The sequence below is a fragment of the Dipodomys merriami genome, unplaced genomic scaffold (assembly GCF_024711535.1).
Source record: "Dipodomys merriami isolate MVZ:Mamm:240054 unplaced genomic scaffold, mDipMer1.0.p SCAF_19, whole genome shotgun sequence".
NCBI classification, from domain to species: Eukaryota; Metazoa; Chordata; class Mammalia; order Rodentia; family Heteromyidae; genus Dipodomys; species Dipodomys merriami.
Genome location: NW_027203270.1, coordinates 13,094,143 through 13,118,641, shown reverse-complemented (window position 1 = coordinate 13,118,641; position 24,499 = coordinate 13,094,143). Strand labels below are relative to the sequence as shown.

At 48.9% G+C, this 24,499-nt stretch overlaps 1 protein-coding gene across 4 annotated transcripts; it reads left to right on the top strand.

Annotated features, from left to right (window-relative positions):
* The first annotated feature begins 57 nt into the window (after positions 1–57).
* Flot2 (flotillin 2) lies at positions 58–24,499 on the top strand. 4 transcript variants are annotated; one of them, XM_070027339.1, is made up of 11 exons: positions 58–211; positions 14,072–14,153; positions 19,335–19,425; positions 20,367–20,490; positions 21,053–21,171; positions 21,275–21,388; positions 21,475–21,594; positions 21,677–21,891; positions 22,278–22,461; positions 22,973–23,122; positions 23,236–24,499. In XM_070027339.1, exons 1-11 carry the CDS (start codon positions 163–165, stop codon positions 23,272–23,274), a joined length of 1,287 nt encoding a protein of 428 aa, XP_069883440.1. In that variant the 5' UTR covers positions 58–162; the 3' UTR covers positions 23,275–24,499. The 4 variants fall into 4 exon arrangements, with proteins under 4 accessions (XP_069883440.1, XP_069883441.1, XP_069883442.1 ...); XM_070027340.1 differs by lacking the exon at positions 19,335–19,425 and adding an exon at positions 17,765–17,855; XM_070027341.1 differs by lacking the exon at positions 58–211 and adding an exon at positions 17,765–17,855.

The following is a 24,499-nucleotide window of genomic DNA, read 5'->3' as shown; positions in this document are numbered from 1 at the left end:
GCGGGGCTGCGACCACGGAGGGGCGCGCGCGGGCTAGCGGGCGGCCGCTGGGGGTGGCGGGATAGACTGGGCGCGGCTGGCGCTGCGGTCGGACCCGCCGCGGCTGCTGTTGCTGCTGCTGCCCAGTCCGTGCGGCCCGAGGGCCTGCGTCCCGCCAGCGACATGGGCAATTGCCACACGGTGGGCCCCAACGAGGCGCTGGTGGTTTCAGGTGAGGAGATCGGGGGAGGGGGTCCAGGGGGCGCGCGCTGGGCCGCACACCCCTTGGAGAAGAGAATCCCCCCCCAGGCGCACCGTACTCCGGAGCTCCCCCTCCCCACTGCGGCCTCGCGTGTTGGTTCCTTGCTTTCCCCGCCTCCTCCCTAGGCAGGGCCTCCTCCGTCCGCTCCACGGTGGGCTTGCGGGTGACCTGGGGGAGAAGGGGTGGGCCGCGTAGCTCTGGAGGGCAGGTGCGGGTATGGGGAGCGTCCGGGAGCCCCTGCCCAAATCCTCCAGGGCCTTTTTCCAGCCCTATGAGACCCGTTAATTCCAAGCGGGCTGGGGCTTGCTGGGGTTTACTGGCAATCCCCGCCCTGGAGATTGCGGGTGCGGCCTCTACAGGTTGGGAAACCCCAACCCCGGATTGCAAAAGGCCGCTAGTTCTAGAATTTCTATCAAGGTGAGGCTTGGAAAGTGCTTTAAGGTTGCAGCTGTTGGCATTGGATATGTGCAATGTTTTAGCAGGTAGCTGAAGCCATTTAAACCACCAGGTTGCTCTGGCTGGGCTGAGGGCCTGTTGCATGACAGCTTAGCTTGCAGCAGTCGGCTGCAGTAGGGCTGGCTAGCTAGCTACCAAGGAGAGGGGAGGACTTCAGCTAGGGCTTATAGCTGCCCACACTTGGATTGTGTGAAAAATCCATTGGGAATTTTCACCTTCTCGCTACCCCCACAAACATGAGTTTACGCTTAGTTTGTTTGGATCTCTAAATCAGTATCATCACTAAACTAGACCTAACCGGGACTCTGCTTCTGTAGAGACAGATAGCTCCACCTCCTTGAAAACCAAAGATTGCCTTGAAGTCAGGAGGGAGAGCCCAGAGGCCAACTTCCTTCTTGCTAACACTTGGGCTTAGCTTCCAGTGATCACCTATGGAACTGACATTTTTGTTGTGAGGCTTGAACCCAGGGCCTGGGAGCTGTCCCTGGGCTCTTTGGCTCAAGGCTAGTGCTCTCCACTTCCAGTTTTCAGGGGATAAATTAGAGATGAGTCTTCTCCTATACTTTCCTCCCCAAGCTGGCTTTGAACCATGATCTTCAGATCCCAACCTCTTTTTTTTTTGGCAGGGGGGGGGTGGGGGGGGTGGGGGGTGGGGTGTCCGGTCATGGGGCCTGAACTCTGGACTTGGGCGCTGTCCCTCAGCTCTTCAGCTCAAGGCTAGCGCTCTACCACTTGAGCCACAACACCACTTCTGGCTTTTTTCTTTTTACTTATGTGGTGCTGAGGAATCGAACCCAGGGCTTCATGCATGCAAGGGAAACCCTCTACCACTGAGCCACCTTCCCAGCCCAATATCCCAACCTCTTGAATAGCTAGGATTATAGGTGTGAGGCACGAGGGCCTCACACAGCTTTAGAGAAGATATTTATTTGTTTGTTTGTTTGTTTATTTAGTTCACCAGTACTGGGACTTGAACTCAGGGCATGGGCACAGTCCCTCAGCTTCTTTTGCTTAAGGCTAACACTTGAGCCACAGCACCACTTCCAGCTTTTTCTGTTTATGTAGTACTGAGGAATTGAACCCAGGGCCTCATGCATGTGAGGCAAGCACTCTACCACTAAACCACATTGCCTGCTCATAAAGAAGACCCCCCCTTTTTTTAAATAAGTTTTCTTTTATTGTGAAAATACCGTACAGAGGTCATAGAGACTTTTAAAAGCCAGAATCTACATTAAATTTTGTTTTCCTATTACTTCTATTTTTTCCTAGTTTTGTTTGGTTTTGGGGACATATCAATGTTGGTCCTGGGGCTTGAACTCAGGACCTAGGTGCTGTCTGTGAGCTTTTTGTTCAAAGCTACAACTCTACCACTTGATAGCTCCACTTCCAGTTTTTTGGTGGTTAATTTAAGATAAGAATCTCATGAGGCTGGGAATGTGGCTTAGTGGTAGAGTGCTTGCTTAGCATGAATAAAGTCCTGGGTTGGATTCCTCAATACCACATAAACAGAAAAGGCCAGAAGTGGTGCTGTGGCTCAAGTGGTAGAGTGCTAGCCTTAAGCAAAAGAAGCTTAGGGACAGTGCCCAGGCCCTGAGTTCAAGCAGCAGGACTGGCCAAAAAAAAAAAATCTCATGAACTTTTCCTGCCCTGCCTGGCTTTGACCTCAGTCCTCAGATCTTAGCCTCCTAAATAGCTAGGATTACAAGTGTGAGCTCAGCATGTTTTTGTTATTGTTGTTCTTTTTTTCCTATGTGAGTCCTGGGGCTTGAACTGGGGGCTTAGGAGCTATCCCAAAGAGTTTTTTTGTTTGTTTGTTTTGATTTTTTTTGTTTTGTTTTGCTTTGCCTAAGGTTAACACTACCACTTCAGCCACAGCTCCACTTCCAGCTCTTTGGTGATTAATCAGAGATAAAAACTCAGGGACTTTACTTGCCTAGGCTGGCTTCAAACCAAGATCCTCAGATCTCAGCCTTCTGAGTAGCTAGGGTTACAGGTGTGAACTACCAGTGCCTGGCTTTGGTTTTGTTTTTTGAAACAAGACCTCTTTGTGTACTATGTATCCTACGCTAGCTTCAAACCCTCAATCTTCTTGCTTCAACCTCCTGAGTGCTGGGATTATAGATATCCACCCACCCATGCTTTGGTTTGTTTTTCTTACGTTTTTGTTTGTTTGTTTGTTTGTTTTTTGTCAGTCTAGGCCCTTGAACCCAGGGACTGGGCACTATCATTGAGTTTTTCTGCCCAAGGCTAGAGCTCTAACTACTACAGCTTCACTTCTGGTTTTCTGGTGGTTAATTGGAGAACAGAGTGTCATGGACTTTCCTGTGTGGGCCGGCTTCAAACCATAATCCTCAGAATTCAGCCTCCTGAGTAGCTAGGATTACAAGCAAGAGCCACTAGCAATGGCTCTTAAGAGTTTCCTTCAGGAAGTTCTGACTCTGGGCTGAGGAGACAAAAGCTCTAATTATGTCCACATCCCAAAGTGGAGACTACAGAGTAAGGAGTCCCTGAGACAGGCTTCTCTATATTTTACACTTACTAGGAACCTGGTGCGCAGATCAGAGCTAATATAGTGCGGGCTTGAAAGCTCTTTGGGGGGCAAGAAAAGAAAGCTATGCCAAGAATTAAGGTGCTAGAATAAAGCAAGGGCAAGAGAAGACAAAGATGATGCCTGGCATAATTGTACCTTGGGAACTGAGACAGTCAAGCTGAGGTGCAGCTCCCTTTTGTAGATGGACTCCCAGGAGAGCTGAGCTGAACAGAGCAGAGCAGCTGCTGCAGCACTGCCCGTCTGCCTCTTAGCTCAAGGCATATCACAGCCCAGTCCCAGTAGTAGTTGATACATTCTGTGGTTCTTTCCATTTTTTTTCTTTATGTCTTACCTCCCTCCTTCATTCTGTAACATAAAACTGTTTTCTGTCTTTTTTTTTTTTCCCCACTGTATTTGGACTTGAACTTAGGGCCTTATACTCACAACTGGCACTCTGTGGCTCTCGCCTGTAATTCTTCTAGCTACTCAGGAGACTGACATCTGAGGATCATGGTTCAACGTCAGCCTGGACCAAGACTCATTATCTCTGATTAACTACCAAAGAACTGGAAATGGAGCTGTGTATGAAATAGTAAAGTTCTAGCCTTGAGCAAAAATGTCTGAGGGAAAGCTCCCTGGCCCTGGGCTAGCACAGGGACAAAAAGGGGGAGAGGTAGATCCTGGGGAGGAGGTAGATCCTGGGGAGGAGGTAGATCCTGGGGAGGAAAGAGAATAAAAAGAAAATTTCTTTCCATTTGAAAGAGGGGGAACAGATTTTATTCTCACTAACCATAACTGAAATGGAGTATTTCTTATGATTATGAATGTCAGCCACAAACCAGGATAGCAGCAGCAGATATTTTCCTACATTCTTCTCTGCTTTGAAATGAAGCTAGTATTCAATCTACGACTAGATCTTATTTAATATATTAGTAAGGAGGAAAAAAGCATATATTCCTATGTCATACATTTGGTTCTTTTAGCATTTTGTTAGCTTTCAATATAATTTTCTTATTAATTGTCTGCATTTATGAACATTTGAAGAAGAGGTACTGGGGTTTTAACTGGAGACTTTGTACTTCCTAGGTAAGTGCTCTACCCTTTTTGTTAGGTTTTTAAAAAGAGGTAGCCGAGCCGGGCGCTGGTGGCTCACGCCTGTAATCCTAGCTACTCAGGAGGCTGAGATCTGAGGATCGAGGTTCAAAGCCAGACCGGGCAGGAAAGACCGTGAGACTCCTATCTCCAATAAACCACCAGAAAACCGGAAGTGGCGCTGTAGCTCAAGTGGTAGAGCGCTCGCCTTGAGCTGAAGAGCTGAGGGACAGCGCCCAGGCCCAGAGTTCAAGCCCCACGACCGACAAAAAAAAAAAAAAAAGAGGTAGCTGAGTAAGAACAGCACCATGCACGTGGTATTCAGGTAAGGGGTAGGTTTATTCATCGTACTGGCTGGCACCAGGCTATGTTGGCCCTCCACACGGCTGGGAAAGAGCTGGGAAAGAGAGCGAGCTGAGAAAGAGAAGAGAGAGCTGGGAAAGAGAGAGAAAAGAGCTAGGAAAGAGGGCGTCTGGACCTGGGCTAGGCCTTATCTAGGGTATGGGCGGAGAAGGTGTGGCCACATCAAATTCAGATGTGACCTCTTCCAGGTGTGCCAGTTGCCTAGGTAATGCAGGTACTGTATGGAGACTTCTTGCCATCCAGGAGCGGAACTTACATTTTTATAGTTTGAGAAGGGGACACTTGGCACTGCTGGACTTGTAGAAGGATTCATGGGTCAAAAAAGGTCAAAACAATAGCCAGCACCGGTGGCTCACGCCTGTAATCCTAACTACTCAGGAGGCTGAGATATGAGGATCGCGGTTCAAAACCAGCCCAGGCAGGAAAGTCCATGAGACTCTTATCTCCAATAAACCACTAGAAAACTGGAAGTGTTGCTGTGGCTCAAGCAGTAGAATGCTCGCCTTGAGCTGAAGAGCGCAAGGACAGTGCCCAAGCCCAGAGTTCAACCCCCACGACCAACAACAACAACAAAAAAAGGGGGGGGGTCAAAACAGGGCTGGGAACGTGGCTTAGTGGTAGAGTGCTTGCCTAGCATGCATGAAGCCCCAGGTTCGATTCCTCAGTACCACATAAACAGAAAAAGCCAGAAGTGGCGCTGTGGCTCAAGTGGTAAAGTGCTAGCCTTGAGCAAAAGAAGCCCAGGGTCAGTGCCTAGGCCCTGAGCTCAAACCCCAGGACTGGCAAAAAAAAAAAAAAAAGGTCAAAACATTCCTGAATGTATTGTGCAGTAGGAAGAAAGTGGAGGAGAGCAGGAAGGAAAGGGACTGCTAGCTGGGCACTAGTAGCTCATACCTGTCATCCTAGCTACTCAGGAGGCTGAGATCCAAGGATCACAGTTCAAAGCCAGCCCATGCAGGAAATTCTGTGAGACTCTTATCTCCAGTTAACTACCAGAAAACTGGAAGTGGCACTATAGCTTAAAGTGGTAGAGCACTAGCCATGAGCAAAAGAGCTTAAGGACAGCACCCAGGCCATGAGTTCAAGATTCATGACCAACAACAACAACAAAAAAAAGACTGCTAAGAGGACAGTGAGGGGTGGAACAGAGGATAACAGAGGAGTATTTTATGGTTTTCAGCTTGATTGAGACAAGGCAAGGGAAAGCAAGTTGGCTTAAAAATAGATAAAAATTAGAAGAGCCAGGCGTTTACTCACACCTGTAATCCTAGCTACTCAAGAGGCTGAGCTCTGAGGATCATGGTCCAATGCCAGCTTGGGCAAGAAAGTCTGTGAGACTTTTATCTCCAATTAATCACCAAAAACTGGAAGTGGTGCTGTGGCTCAAGTGGTAGAGTGCTAGCCTTGAGCTGAAGAGCTCAGGGACAGCACCCAGGCCCTTAGTCCAAGCCCCATGACCAAAACCAAAACAAAACAAAAAAATTAGAAGAAACTTGTAGATCTCAAAATGAGTGAGAGCTAGTGAGGTCAAGTAAGAGGCACCTAACTGTTCCCTTGGCTTGTTTGTTTTTGCCAGTCCTGGGGCTTGAACTTAGGGCCTGGGCACTATCCCTGAGCTTCTTTTGCTCAAGGCTAGCACTCTCCCACTTGAGCCACAGCGCCACTTCCAGCTTTTTCTGCTTATGTGATGCTGAGGAATCAAACCCAGGGCTTCACACATGCTAGGCAAGCACTCTACCACTAAGCCACATCCCCAGCCCTTAACTGTTATCTTGGAACTGTTATCTTGGGAAGGCCAGACGTGGTGGCCCTACAGGATTGTGAGTTCTAGGCCAGTCTGCCACACAGTGAAACTCTATTTCAAAATAATGAACACACACACACACACACACACACACACACACACACACACACACACACACACACACACACACACACACACACACACACACACACACACACACACACACACACACACACACACACACACACACTCTGGAATGGCACTTAGGCTCAGGGTAACCAAGTGGAGGGAGGGAGGAGAGGGGAAGGGTGGGGGCAGCCTACTTCCTCTTGTTGTTGCCTCTGGAAACCTGGCATGTTTCCCTTAGCTAAGGTCCAGTTTGAGGCGGTCTACTCCTAAGGTCAAAAAACTAAGTGAAAGATAAAGGGTAGACAGCTACCCTCTCCCCCATCTACCACTTCCTCCCATAATGCAATTGAGAAGTCCCCTGGAGCTGGCCAGAAGCAAATGTTCCCCTATTCCCACCAGGCCATAAGATGCCAAACAAGCTGATTTTGGGCCCTCTTCCAGTTTTACTTGATCCCAAAGATGGTTTGGGTTTCAGAGCAACTGCCTGTCCTCAGAGGCCTCCCCTGCAAAACTTTATAGGACAGAGAAACCAGCAAAAAAGCAGGACTGTGGACAGGACAGGTATTTCCACCCCAGAGAAATGAAATGTAGACCTAATACCTTGTGTGTGTGTGTACTCATGTGTACACATTTGTATACTGGGACTTGAACTGGTTCTGGTTTTTTACTCAAAGCTGATATTTTAGCACTTGAGCCGCACTTCCACTTCTGGCCTTTATTATTATGTGTGTATGTGTGCACACACACATGCCCATGCCAGTCCTAGAGCTTCAACTCAGGGCCTGGGCACTGTCCCTAAGCTATTATTCCGAAATGATAGAACAACTTTCCTTAACTATAGGAATTATAACAAAGCCAGGTGCTGGTGGCTCACGCCTGTAATCCTAGCTACTCAGGAGGCTGAGATCTGAGGATCATGGCTTAAAGCCAGCCCAGGCAGAAAAGACCGTGAGACTCTTGTCTCCAATAAACCACCAGAAAACCGGAAGTGGTGCTGTAGCTCAAGTGGTAGAGCACTTGCCTTGAGCCAAAGAGCTGAGAGACAGCGCCCAAGCCCAGAGTTCAAGCCCCATGACTGACCAAAAAAAAAAAAAAAAAAAGAATTATAACAAGCGGGTGCCTGTGGCTCATACCTGTAATCCTAGCTACTCAGGAGGCTGAGATCTGAGGATGATGGTTCAAAGCCAGCCTGGGCAGGAAAGTTTGTGATACTCTTATCTCCAGTTAACCACCAGAGAACTGGAAGTGGCACTGTGGCTCAAGTGGTAGAGCACTTGCTTTTAGCTGAGGAGCTCAGGGCCAGCACCCATGTCCAGAGTTCAATCCTCATGACCAACAACAACAACAAAAAAAAGTGATTCTCAAATTTCAGCCTCCTGGGTAGCTAGGCTTGAGCCATCAGTGCCTAGCTATTATTACTTTTTTTTTTTTTTTTTTTTTTGGGTCCAGTTGTGGGACCTGAACTCTGGGCCTGGGTGCTGTCCCTCAGCTCTTCAGCTCAAGGCTAGCGCTCTACCACTTGAGCCACAGTGTCACTTCTGGCTTTTTTCTTTTTGCTTATGTGGTGCTGAGGAATCGAACCCAGGGCCTCATGCATGCAAGGCAAGCGCTCTACCACTGAGCCACCTTCCCAGCCCCTATTATTACTTTTTATTTATTTATTTATTTATTTATTTATTTTTTTTTTTTTTTTGGGTCCGGTCGTGGGGCCTGAACTCTGGGCTTGGGCGCTGTCCCTCAGCTCTTCAGCTCAAGGCTAGCATTCTACCACTTGAGCCACAGCGCCACTTCCGGCTTTTTTCTTATATGGTGCTGAGGAATCGAACCCAGGGCCTCAGGCATGCAAGGCAAGCACTCTACCACTGAGCCAACTTCCCAGCCCATTATTACTTTTTAAACTAGTTGTACAAAGGGGGTTTCAAAGCCGGGCGCTGGTGGCTCACGCCTGTAATCCTAGCTACTCAGGAGGCTGAGATCTGAGGATCGCTGTTCAAAGCCAGCCCGGGCAGGAGAGACCGTGAGACTCCTATCTCCAATAAACCACCAGAAAACCGAAAGTGGCGCTGTAGCTCAAGTGGTAGAGCACTCGCCTTGAGCTGAAGAGCTGAGGGACAGCGCCCAGGCCCAGAGTTCAAGCCCCACGGCCGACAAAAAAAAAAAAAAAAAAAAAAAAAAAAAAAAAAAAGGGGGTTTCAATTCAACATGTTAATTTATGAGTACAGTGAATTTTAATCAATGTAACCCCTCCCATCATTTATCCCCTACTTAAAGCTATTTGCCGGCTAATTAGAGATAAGAGTCTCAGATCTTGTCTGCTCTGAGTGGCTCTGAACCTCAAGTCTCAGACTTAAGCTTCCTGGGTAGTAATAATTATAGGCTTAGGCTACCAGTGTCCAGTTCTAAGATCTCTTACTGTGGAGGTATTCTTTTCTTTTCTCTTCTTCCCTCCCCCCTTCTCTCCTTCCCTCCCTCTCTCCTTCCTTCCCTCTCTTCTTTCTTTTTTTTTTTGGGGGGGGGGTCCAGTCGTGGGGCCTGAACTCTGGGCCTGGGTGCTGTCCCTCAGCTCTTCAGCTCAAGGCTAGTGTTTTACCACTTAAGTCACAGCGCCACTTCCGGCTTTTTTATTTTTTGCTTATGTGGTGCTGAGGAATCGAACCCAGGGCCTCATGCATGCAAGGCAAGCGCTCTACCACTGAGCCACCTTCCCAGCCCCCTCCCTCTGTTCTTTCTTTCTCTCCTTCCTTTTCTTTTTCTTTTCCTCTCTCCTTCCCTCCCTCCCTGCCCCCTCTGTCTTTCTTTCCTTCCTTCCTTCCTTTCATTCCTTTCTTTCTTCCTTTCTTTCTTTCTTTCTTTCTTTCTTTCTTTTTTTCTTTCTCTTTCTTTCTCTCTCTCTTTCTTTCTCTTTCTTTCTCTCTCTCTTTCTTTCTTTCTCTCTCTCTTTCTCTCTCTTTCTTTCTTTCTCTCTTTCTTTCTTTCTTTCTTTCTTTCTTTCTTTCTTTCTTTCTTTCTTTCTTTCTTTCTTTCTTTCTTTCTTTCTTTCTTTCTTTCTTTCTTTCTTTTTTTCTCCTGAGGCTTGATCTCAGGGCTTGGGTGCTGTTCCTGAGTGTTATGCTCAAAGCTAGCACTCTACCACTCTAGCACTCTACCACTTGAGCCATAGCACTACTTCCAGTTTTCTGGTGGTTAATTGGAGATGAGTCTTTTGGAAGGGGCTGGGAAGGTGGCTCAGTGGTAGAGCGCTTGCCCTGCATGCCTGAGGCCCTGGGTTTGATTCCTCAGCACCACATAACCAAAAAGAAAAAAGTCGGAAGTGGCGCTGTGGCTCAAGTGGTAGAGCGCTAGCCTTGAGCTGAAGAGCTGAGGGACAGCGCCCAGACCCAGAGTTCAGGCCCCACGACCAGACCCCCCCCCAAAAAAAAAAAAAAAGAGTCTTTTGGAAGCTGGGCCGGTGGCTCATGCCTATAATCCTAGCTACTAAGGAGGCTGAGATCTGAGGGTCACGGTTCAAAGCCAGCCTGGGCAGGAAAGTCCGTGAAACTCTTTATCTCCAATAAATCACCAGAAAACTGGAAGTGGCGCTGTAGCTCTAGTGGTAGCAAGCTAGCCTTGATCTGAAGAGCTGAGGGACAGCGCCCAGGCTCAGAGTTCAAGCCCCATGACTGACCAAAAAAAAAAAAAAAGTCTCATGGACTTTGCTGATCAGGCTGGCTTTGAACCATGATCCTCAGATTTCAATCCTCCTGAGTAGCTAGGATTACAGGTGTGAGCCACCATCGCCGGCTTAATTCCAGCTTTTTAGCAGTTAATTAAGAATCTCACAGATTTTCCTGCCCAGTCTGGCTTGGAAGCATGATCTTTGACTTCTCAGATCTCAGCCTTCTGAGTAGCTAGGATTAATGGTATGAACCACTGGCTCCCCACCTTGGAGATGTTCTTTAATTCCTGAAGTTCTGGTTTGGCTCAAGTTGATTAGTTTATCTGAAATGCTTGAGAACAGAAATTTTTGTTTTTTTGCCAGTCCTGGGGCTTGAACTCAGGGCCTGGGCACTGTCCCTGAGCTTCTTTTGCTCAAAGCTAACACTACCACTTGAGCCACAGCACCACTTCTGGCTTTTTCTGTTTATGTGGTACTGAGGAATCGAACCCAGAGCTTCATGCATGCTAGCCAAGCACTCTATAAGTCACATTCCCAGCCTGGGTTTTTGTTTTTTGTGGAGTTTTTTGTTTTGTTTTTTATTTATTTATTTATTTATTTTCCTGTCCTGGTGCTTGAACTTAGACCTGACACTGTCCCTGAGCTTCTTTTGCTCAAGGCTAACACTCTACCACTTGAACCACAGCACCACTTCTGGCTTTTTTTGTTTATGTGGTACTGAGGAAGCAAACCCAGGGCTTTATGTATGCTAGACAAGCACTCTACCACTAAGCCACATTCCAGCCCCTCAAAAAGTTTTTATTTTATGGCAGTGGCTCACTCTTGTACTCCTAACTACTCAGGAGTCTGAGATCTGAGGACCATGGTTTGAGGCTATGAGACTCTTATCTCCAATAACCCACTAAAAAGCTGGAAGTAGCCGGGCGCTAATGGCTCACACCTGTAATCCTAACTACTGGGGAGGCTAAGATCTGAGGATTGGGGTTCAAAGCCAGCCTGGGCAGTAAAGCCCATGAGACTTTTACCTCCAATAAAATACCTAGAAGTGGCACTGTGACTCAAGTGGTAGAGCACTAGCCTTGAGCAGAAGAGTGACAGCGTCTATGCCCTGAGTAGTTCAAACCCTAGGACCGGCACCAAAAAAATATAAGTTTTTATTTTTAAGCTGAATGTGGTGGTACATACCTGTAATTCCAGCACTTGGTAGGCTGAGGGAGGAGGATCATGAATTCAAGACCTGCCTTGCTGCCGGGCGCTGGTGGCTCAGGCCTGTAATCCTAGCTACTCAGGAGGCTGAGATCTGAGGATCGCAGTTCAAAGCCAGCCCGGGCAGGAAAGACCGTGAGACTCCTATCTCCAATAAAACCACCAGAAAACCGGAAGTGGCACTGTAGCTCAAGTGGTAGAGTGCTCGCCTTGAGCTGAAGAGCTGAGGGACAGTGCCCAGGCCCAGAGTTCAAGCCCCACGACCGACAAAAAAAAAAAAAAAAAAAAAAAAAACACCTGCTTTACTATATGGCTATATATCCTGCCTGGTGGAATTTTTATTTTTCATGTGGGAGCATTTCAGGTTTGGGGTTTTCATGTTAGAGATATTCAACATTTACTAAAGCAGAGAGCGTGTCTCATATAGAATATTTACTTGCCTGCCAGTTGCAAGACACTTGGCTCACTGCCCAGTAATACAGAATAAAATAAAATGTAGTTGCACTTTGTACATGTGGCTGTCCCATAAGCAATTTCAGATACCAACTATCCAACCGTATAAGCCCTCCTGTATCCCTCTTCTCCCACGCGTGACCAATAGGGGTTGGCACTAGTGGCTCATGTCTGTAATTATAGCTGAAATCTGCCAGGCACCAGTGGCTTACACCTGTAATCCTAGCTACTCAGGAGGCTGAGATATGAGGATCTCGGTTCAAAGCCAGCCCCGGCAAGAAAGTCTGAGAAACTTTTTTTTTTTTTGGTCCAGTCATGGGGCCTGAACTCTGGACCTGGGCGCTGTCCCTCAGCTCTTCAGCTCAAGGCTAGCGCTCTACCACTTGAGCCACAGTGCCACTTCCAGCTTTTTTCTTTTTGCTTATGTGGTGCTGAGGAATCGAACCCAGGGCCTCATGCATGCAAGGCAAGCACTCTGAGTCACCTTCCCAGCCCCCCGAGAAACTCTTATCTCCAATAAATCACCAGAAAACCAGAAGTGACGCTGTGGCTCAAATGGTAGAGCGCTAGCCTTGAGCTGAAGAGCTGAGGGACAGTGCCCAGGCCTACAGTCCAAGCCCCACAACCGACAAAAAAAAAGCTGAAATCTGAGGATTGAGGTTCAAAAGAGGTCCATGCAGACAAATCTGGGAGACTCTTACCTTTAATTAACCAGCAAAAAGCCAGTATGTGGCTCAAGTTGTAGAGCAACAGCCATGAGTGAAAAGTCAAGCCAGACTATTAGGCCTTGAGTTCAATCCCCAATACTGGCACCAAAATAAAATAAATTCATATATTGATATAAGCCACATTTGGAGGACTCAGTCACCACCATGGCTAGTAGCTACCATACTCCACAACACAGATATAGAACATTTCCACCCCTTCAGAAATTTTCTTTAGGTAACATTCCTCCTGATGTTATCTACTAGTGTCAGCCACCTGTCAAAATGCCTGGGTTTCTGCAAGAAGCATCTACCTAGTCTCCCTGACCTCAGTCTCCTCTTCCTTGTACAAAGATGTTATTCTAACCTTACCACCTCCCAGCTTAAATCCCCTGTGGCTCCCCATCACTCACTTACTCATACACGGCTCTTCAGCCTGATAGAAGACACCATGATCTGCCTTCTTCCTGCCTGGTCACCTGCCATGGGTCCTTAAAGACACTCATCCTGTTACAGAAAGCTACCTAAGCCAAGCACTGGTGGCTCAGACTTGTAATCCTAGCCACTGCAAAGCCAGCCTGGGCAGGAAAGTCCATGAGATTCTTATCTCCAATAAACTACTCAGAAAAAGTCAGAAGTAGCACTGTGGCCCAAGTGGTAGAGTGCTAGCCTCGAGCACAAAGAGGCTCAGGGACAGTGCCCAGGCTATGAGTTTGAGACCCAGGAATGGCAAATAAAACAAACAAACAAACGTACCTAGACCTGTCCTGAAGCTTTCATGAAAACCCAAGGTATTTTTCCCTAAAATTCTGTTTGCTCTGATTTATCTGTTTCCTGTACATATGTGTGTCCTCCAAGTGCCTCTTTTAATTTTTACTAAAACTTCATGGAAATTCAGTGATTTTGGCATTAACAGAGGAGTTTACTACAAGAATTTCAGGAATTTATTTTCCTCACTTCTGGTAGACGACGTGCTGAGCAGTCTACAAACCTGGATTTGGGCTTGGCCAAATTAGCTGATTAGTTGATGCACAATTTCCAGGAACAACTTCTTTTTGAGGCCTTTTCCCTTTCTCTTCATTTCTCCAATTAGTACCACAAGTGCTCTTTGGTTTTGAGGCCTTTCTTCCGCAGTGGCTCCTACAAAGGAAGCAAAGTCAGTTTGAATGCTGTAGAAATAGAGGGCCAGCCTCACTGAAATGTCTGCAGGCAGACAGTTTTCCACCCCTGTGTACTGATGTGTCCTCTAAAAATACTTCCATTCCAAAGTGTTTAGTGGATATCCTTTTATGCAAACTATGTGCCTACCAAACTAGATTCTAAGTACCTTAAGGGTAGAGAGAACTTATCTCTATGTGTAATTTTAGCACCTGGCACCCAACAATTGCCATTGTCAAGTCCAAATACGTTAAGAAGCCAAAGTTACTATTAGAGGGGATCAGGGGTAGACCAAATCCAGAAACTGAACTGATCAACAGTGGTTTGCTTTGTTCCCCAGGTGGCTGTTGTGGCTCTGACTATAAACAGTATGTGTTCGGCGGCTGGGCCTGGGCCTGGTGGTGCATCTCTGACACTCAGAGGTAAGGGATCCCCTTTTACCCCCACAGGCCAGCTACAGCATCTGTCATTCCACTTTCCATCTGGTAGGGGGAGATTTCTAAGGAACAGGTGAAATGAGCTGCAAGAGGCACACATCAGGAAGACCTGTCCGTGGGCCCCTTTTTATTGTGTGTTATTTTACCACTGGAGGTGGAATTCAGGGCCATACCATCCCAACCCTGGAAAGCAGAAGCAGGAGGATTGTGAGTTTGAGGGCAGCCTATGCTACATAGCAAGAGCCTGCCTCAGCAAAACAAAGAAAGCTCTTCAAGAAGCCTTCATTATATACCATTTGGAGGGGGAGTACAGAAGAAAGAAAGGGCAAAAAGAGCCCATATTTTCACCTTAACCTGTGTAGGATTGGGACAATTCAGACAAGGACTAATGGCAGAGGATGAATGTATAGTCAGAAATGCTTTGTGACTGCAGTGGGTTAGATACAAGGGTAGGAGCATAAGGGATTGATGCTGGGCCAGGCAAAACAAGTATGGACCTCCTACATCAGTTTGAAAAAGAATTACTAAAGAAAGGGAGATTCTGGCTCCTCAGAGTGTCCTTCATCCAGCTTTCCTGGTGCCCTCAGAGCTCAAGGCCAGGGTAGACATGGCCTCTTTCACTGTCTTATTGCCCTCCACAGGAGATGGGGCATGCCAGCCACCTTTTCCATTATCACCCTTTTCTTGAGTATGGAAAGTGGGGCCAGGCACCTGGTAGCTCACGCCTGTAATCCTAGCTACTCAGAAGGCTGAGATCTGAGGATCATGGTTTGAAGTCAGTGGGGCCGACAAGTCCTTATCTCCAGTTAATCACAGAAAAAGCTGGAAGTGGCACTGTTGCTCAGGTGATAGAGTACTAGCCTTGAACAAAAAGGAGTTTAGAGACAGTGCCCAAGCTCAGAGTTCAAGCACTAGGATGGGGGCAGGGGGGTGGGGTGGAGAGGGTGGAGGAGAGAAGAAAAGAAAATGGGGGAGAACAAATCCTTCCAGACCAGGACCCAGGCAACCAGAACTATAGAACTTTGAAGATGTGGGCATGTTGAAGGGGGCTGGCCATTTCAAAGGGGAAGCACTAAAGATTCCACCAGAAATCCCCACCCCACCCCCATCCATCCATCCGAAAAGAAGCCCCATGTCTGCACTCAAGTGTTGGTATAACCTCTGGGAGTCTGAGGGCACCATAATGGTTAAGGGATGGGAAGCTTGTCACGACTTTTTAACACCACTCATCTCTCCATAACCCTCTCCACTCTGTCATCTCTCCCCTTACTTTACCATGCCTGACCTGAGGGATTCTGGGGAGCTCTTCTGATCCAAGGCCAAAAGTATCAGTCATCAGTAGTTGTCCCAACTTCTACTCCAGAGTCCTAGGCACATGACACACCCATTTGCTCCAGGAGACATTGCCACCCCATATATGCAGTCCCCACACAGCAGAATACTTTATTATATTGTCTTAGTTCCACAGGGAGAGGTTTCCTTGTTACATCTCCACACGCTTGCACTGTACTCCAATCAGGCTCCCCCTTCACTACTTCTATCACTGTCCCTTCCCCCTCCCTACCAAAAAATCCACAACAGATTTCATTTTCCATCTTCATAGTTGCAAGTAATAGTATTCAATAGTATTCAGCCACGTTCATCCTCCCTACTAGCCCTACCCTCTTTTGCCAGTTTCTACCCACTGATAATCTATTTCTCCCGCCCCTCCTCACCCCGCCGCCCACCATCTCCTTACTGATTAACAGCTTTCATTGAGTTTCTCCATACGGCTTTTATATACTCTTGCAATGTAATACAGTTATTCACCATACACAGCAGAATATTTTTTTTCAAACACCTTGACTTTATAGCCAGGCCCAAAAGTTTGACTTGCCCAGAGACCTGTCCTGTGTGGACGCCCACTACTAAGGCAACACCACTGCAGCCCTTTTCCAGGTCTCCCACTCCTGGCTCTAGGGAGCAGATCCTAGCACAGGAGGTCCAAACCTCCCTGACCCTATTAGAAGAGGGAGCTGGGGGCCTGGTCTCTCACCCTAAGAATGAGGTAGACTTCAAGCTAAAGGTCCTCCTACTAGCCTGACTTGCTAGGCAGTCTGAGCCTACAGCCATTCCCCTCTTGTTTACTTTTTGGCTGGTAGTCCTACCCCAGCCCATAGCTTACTTGGTGAATAGCTCCATAGGCTGAGGTCTTTATTTCCTTAGGCTAGCAGGAGCCTGTCAGGTCAGACTAGAGACTGTTAACTTAGTTTCCACACTTAGCCTCCCTTTGGAGGAACTTTCCACAGCCATCCTGTATGTCACCTACTTGTAGTGTCAACCATTCTTCCCCCAGGCTCAGTGAAGTCCCTCCTGCTACATCCTGTCCTGTACTATCCTGAGACCCGGATGTGGGCAGCTCCCTCTCCCTTCCACCTCTGGTATCTGAACTGCAGCCTCCCTCCCTCTCTTGTTCCCTCCCCTGTTCCTTCCCCTGTTCCTTTCTTTCCTCCAGCTTTTTCCAGAATAGAGAGCTTCGTAGGCTCCTAGCTGAGTAAGGTCAAGAGTCCTCTCAGGGGCTAGGAATGTAGCTCAGTGGTAGAGCTCTTACCTAGCAAGACCCTGGATTCAATACCCAGCACTGAAAGAAAAAAAAAATCTCAGGCCCAAGGGTACTAGTGTTAGGAGCTTGAATGAAGGCAGCCTTTGCATGTCTGCATGACGAGCACCCCAGCAAGAAGCCCATTTAAGGGTTAAGATGGGGACTCCATGTTGCCTACTGCTTCTAATCTCTACCCCGCCCACCTGCTTCTGTCCTTCAGCCTCTGTCTTCCCTTCCTTCTTTGGGTTTAAGGAACCCTTCCACACTATCCACAGCCTGCTGTGCCTGGACCACCACTCTAAACATGCACACTCACGGCTGGGGTGGGCCAAGTAGCTTAGAGGCACCTAGTTTTCCTTGCCAGTAACCATGCTCATGCCCCAGTTTGGAAATACCAAAGCAAAACACTCCATTATCTCTTATTGGTCCCTGTGAATATTCTGGCAGGAGCATATTTTCTTCCCCAGCTTTCATTAGCCATATTACAAACATCCAGAATTTTCTTTGGGCTTTTCTGGACATAAATTGCCTTCTTAGTGATGTGTATCCTTTTGAGTTCATGCCCCAAGCAAGAGTCAGTATTTGCTGTGGCTCATTAATTCCAAGAATGGCCACCTCCTTCCAGTTTCTAGAAACACAGGTTTTCCTGTGTTAGGAGGGTAGGGCTAAGTCTACATTTCCTAGATTGTGGCAGGAATCTCCTGAGCAATGAGGTGGTGAGCAACTTGGCTGCCCTAAGCACAGACCTTCCACTTCTCAGCTTGTGGCCCCTATATAGTCCTATATAGAAGAGACCCAAAGTCTCAGGCCAGCAAGGGGGTGCCTGTTGCAGCTCTCCTACAGCCTTAGGCTAAGCTGGCGGGGATGGGAGCTGAAGTGTTGAGTAAGATCTACCTCCACCTTGCCCCCATTTACCAAGCATCAGTGCTTATCTAGTAACTACTATGTGTGTTTGCTGTGTCCCCTCCTACCCTTCCTGTCCCTACCTCTCCCTTACTCCCTGGCTGCTCCTCAGACTGTCTCTGGAGGTTATGACCATCCTGTGTCGCTGTGAGAATATTGAGACGTCGGAGGGGGTCCCGCTATTCGTAACAGGGGTTGCACAGGTAATAACCCACCTGTTTCCTCCTCTGTGTCTAACCTTCTCTCTTCCTGCCCTGCGGGGCCTGGCAGGCAGAAGCTGAATGGCCTTTCTTCCTGAGATGTACCTCCCTCCCCTCTGTTCCCATCTCTGCTGCTCTAGATGCCAGGGTAGCTGGACCCCAGTAGATCCCCAGGCCCCTAACCCTTGCCCATGGGCTGCAATGGGAAAAGAACAAGGGATACTGGAAGCTAAGTCCAAGTCAGCCAGTGGGTGTCCTTGGATACCAGGCCTCATTACCATGCAGCCATAGCTGGTAAGATCTGCTTTGGCTAGATTGTTAAGCAACTCCCAAGTGCTTCGTAATGTGCAGGCTCTCGTCTTCATTGAGTTTTTTGCCAGCTCTCTATTGAACATTTGCTTGGTTTTAGGCACTGGGAATGCAGCAATGAATACCCAAAAACCCATGCCTCCTCAGAGCCTGTAGCTGTTGGGTCCACAGGCTGGAAAGGAACCTAAACTGTGTCTTGCACTTCCCCTTCTTTGGCATCGAGTTGCTCTTTAACCTTCTATGTCAAAATCCAGCACCACTACCCCCTTCCTCACACATCCTGCCAGCTCTAGTTGGGAAGGTCCCCATCCTTATCTCATCAGCCCTTGTAGTATGGTGGGAAGTCAGGTTCAGTGCAGAGATCTGAGAAGAGACTTAGAACACCTTATATGGCATAGGTAGGGCCCAGGCCTTCCTCAATATCCTTTAGAAGCAGATCTCAGGCTTCCAAGCCTACTACTATCCTTGAAACATTTCCCAAGTCCAGGTCCCTTTTAAGTTAGAGAATGTGGCCCTTAGGGAGTCGGATTACCTGGGCACACAGCTCTTTTTAGGATTAAGTGTACAACTAGCCTACATTCCCCATGTGGCATGCCTGAGTCCAATAGCAGAAGCCAGGCTTCAAGTCATACTCTGTGGCCAGGTAAAGGGATCAGACAGTGAGTGATTGATTATTTGGCAAGGTGCAGGAGCAGGATCACTTCCATCTTTGCCCAGCAGTGGGCAGACTGGCAGCATACCCACTTTTACAGATTCAGCTTTTGAGCAACCCTGTCAGACATTCTGGGGGCTGAGTTAGACCCAAGGAATAACTAACATCCCCCCACCCCCTATGGCCTCCATAGTACCACTTGGAGTACCAGTACTGGTTCCACCTGACCATCAATCCCACCACAGCAACTTCTTTCCCACTTCCTATTCCTCACAATTTAAGCAGGTAACCTGAGCAGAGAACATGTATCACACATGTAGCCCCACTTATTCTACTTCCCCAGAGCTTCCTGCACCCACTCTTGCCTCTCATCTACCTCACACACTGCCAGCTACACATCCCTGGAGACTCCTTACAGGACCCTGGGCCTGTTCCACCTGGAGCAGTGAGGTACTAGACTCTTCCCATCCCCCAGGCCCTGGGCCCCCAGACCCATGCCCCTGTTTTGCATTTCTTGGCAGGATTTCCTTAGAGATTATGACGTTGCAGCCCCGCTGCGAGGACGTAGAGACGGCCGAGGGGGTAGCTTTAACTGTGACGGGTGTCGCCCAGGTATAGTAACTCAGAAGCCCCACGCATGTCCATTGAGGTGTTTCATCCCTATGCTGGTGTTTGGGGGGGAGGAGGAGAGGATAGCAGCCAGGGGCAATCTTTATCTAGGGCCCCTGCCATCCCCCCAACAAGAGGGTCATCATCACTGGAACATACCGTTGGCCCCTTTGGCCACTCAAGGACTAACAGCTACTCCTTCTCTCTTCAGCAGCCCTTGCAGGACAGAACCAGTGCTGAGGGCTCCTGTCTCACTAACCCATCCCCATTCTTTGCAGGTACTGGACATGCCAGGCCCCAGAGTTCAGGCCTCCCCTCTTCCCTGGGCAGGGGATGGGATGGATGACCCAGAGGGAAAGGCCCTGTGAGGCAGAGGAGCTCTGAGCTCTGAGAGTCCAGCTCAGAGCCTGGGAAGGGATATTGTGTCCTAATCTACCCTCAACTTCACAGGGCAGTGAGATTCAACCACATTATAGGCCTTTGGTGAGCAAGTAGCCCAATACTTCAAGAAGCAGTTGCACCATCATATACACCCTTGGACCTTTCTCCTGCCCTGTCTAGGCTCTTTCCAAATCCATCTGTCTGTCTGTGTCCCTATTGCTCATTCTCCTTTTCATCCTCTCTGCCCCTCCGCCTGAGAGTCTCCCACATGTGGATAGGCTGAAGAGGAGGATTGGCTAGTAAGGGATCAGGGCTTGAGGGGTGGGAACACAAATCCCAAATGCATGGAGAGAGACTGGGCTAGGGACTCGGGTCACCAGTGAAGACAGATACTGCAGTATTCCCACTAGGGGCATGAGTCACTCCAGCCCCTTTTATTGCCCCAAGGCCTCCAGGTTTGCCAAAAGAGGAAAGGGCCTTAGCCACCAGCCTCAGCACCTCTGGGTCTGGGGCCTCCATCAACCTTCTCCAGCCTCACTCAGGCACTTCTGTGATCCTGGCAGGTGAAGATCATGACAGAGAAGGAGCTCTTGGCCGTGGCTTGCGAGCAGTTTTTGGGCAAGAATGTTCAGGATATCAAGAATGTCGTCCTTCAGACACTTGAGGGACATCTGCGCTCCATCCTTGGTGAGACCCTGCCCAGCTTCACATGGTCCCCAGGTTGACTGGATACTCATGCAGGCTGGCTGGACAAGGGGGCTGTCCTACTGAGTAGATGGACTGAGGACTTGGCACTTAAGAGACTCTAGATTTAATTTCTAGGGGGAAAAGTCTCCAGGGGGGCTAGGAAGGTGGCTCAGTGGTAGAGTGCTTGCCTTGCATGCATGAGGTCCTGGGTTCAATTCCTCAGCACCACATAAAGCAGAAAAAACTGCAAATGGTGCTGTGGCTCAAGTGGGTAGAGCACTTGCCTTGAGCTGAAGAGCTGAGGGACAACGCCCAGGCCCAGAGTTCAGGCCCCATGACCGACAAAAAAAAAAAAGTCTCCAGGTAACTTCAGTACTTCTGTGAAGGAAATGGACAGTGTGGAAGAGGGATGCTAATGGAACAGTCTGCTTAGACCCCTCAGCCAGCCTGGACTGCAGAAGGAGAAATCCCAGGAAAACCTAGCTCACCCTGTGTGTACATAGACTTCTATTCAAATACTGCCTCCCTTTCCCAAATTGATCCATGATTTCTCCACCCCCAGGGACCCTAACTGTGGAACAGATTTATCAGGACCGAGACCAGTTTGCCAAGCTGGTGAGGGAAGTGGCAGCTCCTGATGTTGGCCGCATGGGCATTGAGATCCTCAGTTTCACCATCAAGGTGATGTGTGATAGGAATGTTAGATTCACAGCATGAGGGCAGGTAGGAGGGCACCTTTCTGCCCATGGTTGCCCCTGAGGTGACTTCCTTCTTCCCACCCCAGGATGTGTATGACAAAGTGGATTATCTAAGCTCCCTGGGCAAAACACAGACTGCTGTGGTGCAGAGAGATGCAGACATTGGTGTGGCTGAAGCCGAACGGGATGCAGGCATCCGGGTACATGGAGTTGTCTTTGGGAGCTTGGGAGCCATGGGATCACAGTCCATCAGATGATCCTTAACACCTGTCCCTCCTACCCCCAGGAAGCTGAGTGCAAGAAGGAGATGTTGGATGTGAAGTTCATGGCAGACACCAAGATCGCTGACTCCAAGCGAGCCTTTGAGCTACAAAAATCAGCCTTCAGTGAGGAGGTCAACATCAAGGTGAGAAACCAGGGCACCCCCAGCAGAGAGCTCAGGGCTTAGGACTTGGCCAGCCTCTAACAAACTGACTCTTCTGCCACAGACCGCTGAGGCCCAGTTAGCCTATGAGTTGCAAGGAGCTCGGGAACAGCAGAAGATCCGGCAGGAAGAAATTGAGATTGAAGTTGTGCAGCGCAAGAAGCAGATAGCTGTGGAAGCACAGGAGATCCTGCGCACCGACAAGGAACTCATTGCCACAGTGCGCCGCCCTGCCGAGGCTGAAGCTCACCGCATCCAGCAGATCGCTGAGGGTGAAAAGTAAGGCTTTTTGTCAGGCTTAATCAGGGGACTTAGCACCTAACTTTCCTCTCCACAGCTTAGACGCTGCTTTCCCCTGGCTCTGCCCCTTACTGCAAAGCAATATAAGCCCACTTTCCCTACATTGGAATCTTGTCAAGAAGACTAAGTAAAGGAGACTGGAGTTCCTAAGTTAGTACTGGCATAGAGGGCTATTTCTGGTTAGTCTCCTCTCCTACTTGGAGCAGTAGAGCTGGTAGTCTCTCCCTGGCCATAGCCAGGCCAGGGCCCCCCATTTAAATGTTTCTCACCCCTGACAGCCACCAGAACAGATGGCTGAAGAGTTTGTTGGCATCCGGATAAGGCTTGTCCCCTCCAACTGATCTATCTGGCCTGGGCTCCTTCAGGGTGAAGCAAGTCCTCTTGGCACAAGCAGAGGCTGAGAAGATTCGAAAAATCGGGGAGGCAGAAGCAGCAGTCATTGAGGCAATGGGAAAGGCAGAGGCTGAGCGGATGAAGCTCAAGGCTGAGGCCTACCAGAAATATGGGGACGCAGCCAAGATGGCCTTGGTACTAGAGGCCTTACCACAGGTAAGGCTATACTCCAGGCTGATGCCCAAAGTTTAGTTTTGTTTTTTTTTGTTTTTCCAGTCCTGGGGCTTGAACTCAGGGCCTGGGCACTGTCCCTGAGCTTCTTTTGCTCAAGGGACAGCACTCTACCACTTGAACCATAGCACTACTTCTGGCTTTTTCTGTGTATGTGGTACTGAGGAATCAAACCCAGGGCTTCATGCATCTTAGGCAAGTACCCTACCACTACATCACATTCCCAGCCCTAGGTCTTCTCTTTTGAGGAGACTGGCAGAGCAAATTCTAGAACTTCTCTGGGCCTACTCAGTAACAGGCAGCTGGAAGGATTACATGAGGAAAGTACTCGGTAATGGGGCAGGGACCCTTCAACAAAATCAACCTTTGGCCCAGAGATTTTTTTTTCTACCATACTATCCAGGCTGCTTTGGATTTGGGTGACTTGGAGAAGGGAGAGAGAGGCACTGGGCAGAAGGAGTCAAGACATTAACCACACTCTTCCCTCTCCACCTAGATTGCTGCCAAAGTTGCCGCACCGCTGACCAAAGTTGATGAGATTGTGGTCCTCAGTGGGGACAACAGCAAAGTGACATCAGAAGTGAACCGGCTGCTGGCAGAGCTGCCCGCCTCTGTGCATGCCCTCACTGGTGTAGACCTCTCAAAGGTGTGTACCTACCTGGCTGGGGTGGGGATGCGTGGACAGCCCATTGGACTGACCCAATCAGTGGGGTCCATGGCCCCACAGCCAAGCCCTCATGGCATCTCCCATCCTTACAGATACCCCTGATCAAGAATGCCACCGGTGCACAGGTGTGAGGCTTCTGCACACCCAGGCCCTTCAGCAGCTGCCCATCCTTTTCTCCAGCACCTGTTTTAATACCACAGGGACAACAGCAACGTTACTGACTCTGGTGCCTTATTTTATAGGGACCAGAAGTGCTGCGTGTTCAGGCCATCTCTGTCTGCCTTCCCTTCTCTCCTGTCTGTCTGTCTCCCCTCTTCTCCTCCAGACACTCTCACTTTCACTGCCACCTTCATCTACTTCATGCCTTCTACTCTCATGTCCCTACGTGTCTCTTCCTCTCAGTGTTTCTCCTCCTTCTCCCCTACACATATTACATAGTTTAAGCTAAAGATAAAACCACTGTCTGTCTGTGGGGAGTGGCTCTACAGCTCCTCAGAATCCTGGTGCCTTGAAGTTTTCCATGTATCCATGTATTTATTCTCCCTACAGCCCTGCCTGGCCAGAGCTCAGCATGGGTGCAGGGGTTCTGGGTAGAAGGCCCTTCTTTTGGCCTGGTCTTCCCTAACCTCCCTCCTGTCCCTGGAGGCCTGAGTAGCCATGGCCTGCAGGGCCTTGGGTCATTGCCCTTTATTTCATCCCTCCCAAAGCCTAGACTTCTTACCCTGTCCTTCTCTCCCTTACCATTGAGGCACAGAAGCAAGGCTTCCTGTCTATAGCAGCTCCCTCCGTTTACTACTGCCTTAGGAGGCCTTGCCTGTGCTCAGGGAAGTCCCTTCATTGGCATTGCCCTGCAAGGTGGGTAGGATCTTTCTCCTAACTATCCTAAGCCTTTCTGAGGTCAGGGTCTAGCCCTGTTGGGGACAGGAAAGTGTGTAGACCCTCTTCCTGCTAAGTACTGTGCTATCTTGGGCATGAGACTCTTCCAGTTGGCAGGACTGTGCCAACCCTGTATAGAATCAAGTGCCGTAGAATGGCTAAACCCCATTTTCCTTGTGCCATCTTTCTTCCTGGCCAGAGTTATGGGGTTCGAGCCATGGGAAGCAGTTCAAGCTTCTTTCTCCAGTACCAATAGGGGCACCAGAGCCCAGAGCCCAAATATCCTAGCAGGGGTACTATGGAGATCCCATAGTCTCAGTTCCCACCCCTGGCCCTGCCCCAGCCTGTGTAGCTGTTCTGCATGTGGATGCTGCATGTCTGGTCTGGGGCTTGGATGTTGCACTGCCCCACTGCCTGTCCCCTCTAGGAAAATAAAGATCTCTTATGCCTAGCCCCTGAGTTGTGTATTCTCTGAGGGGA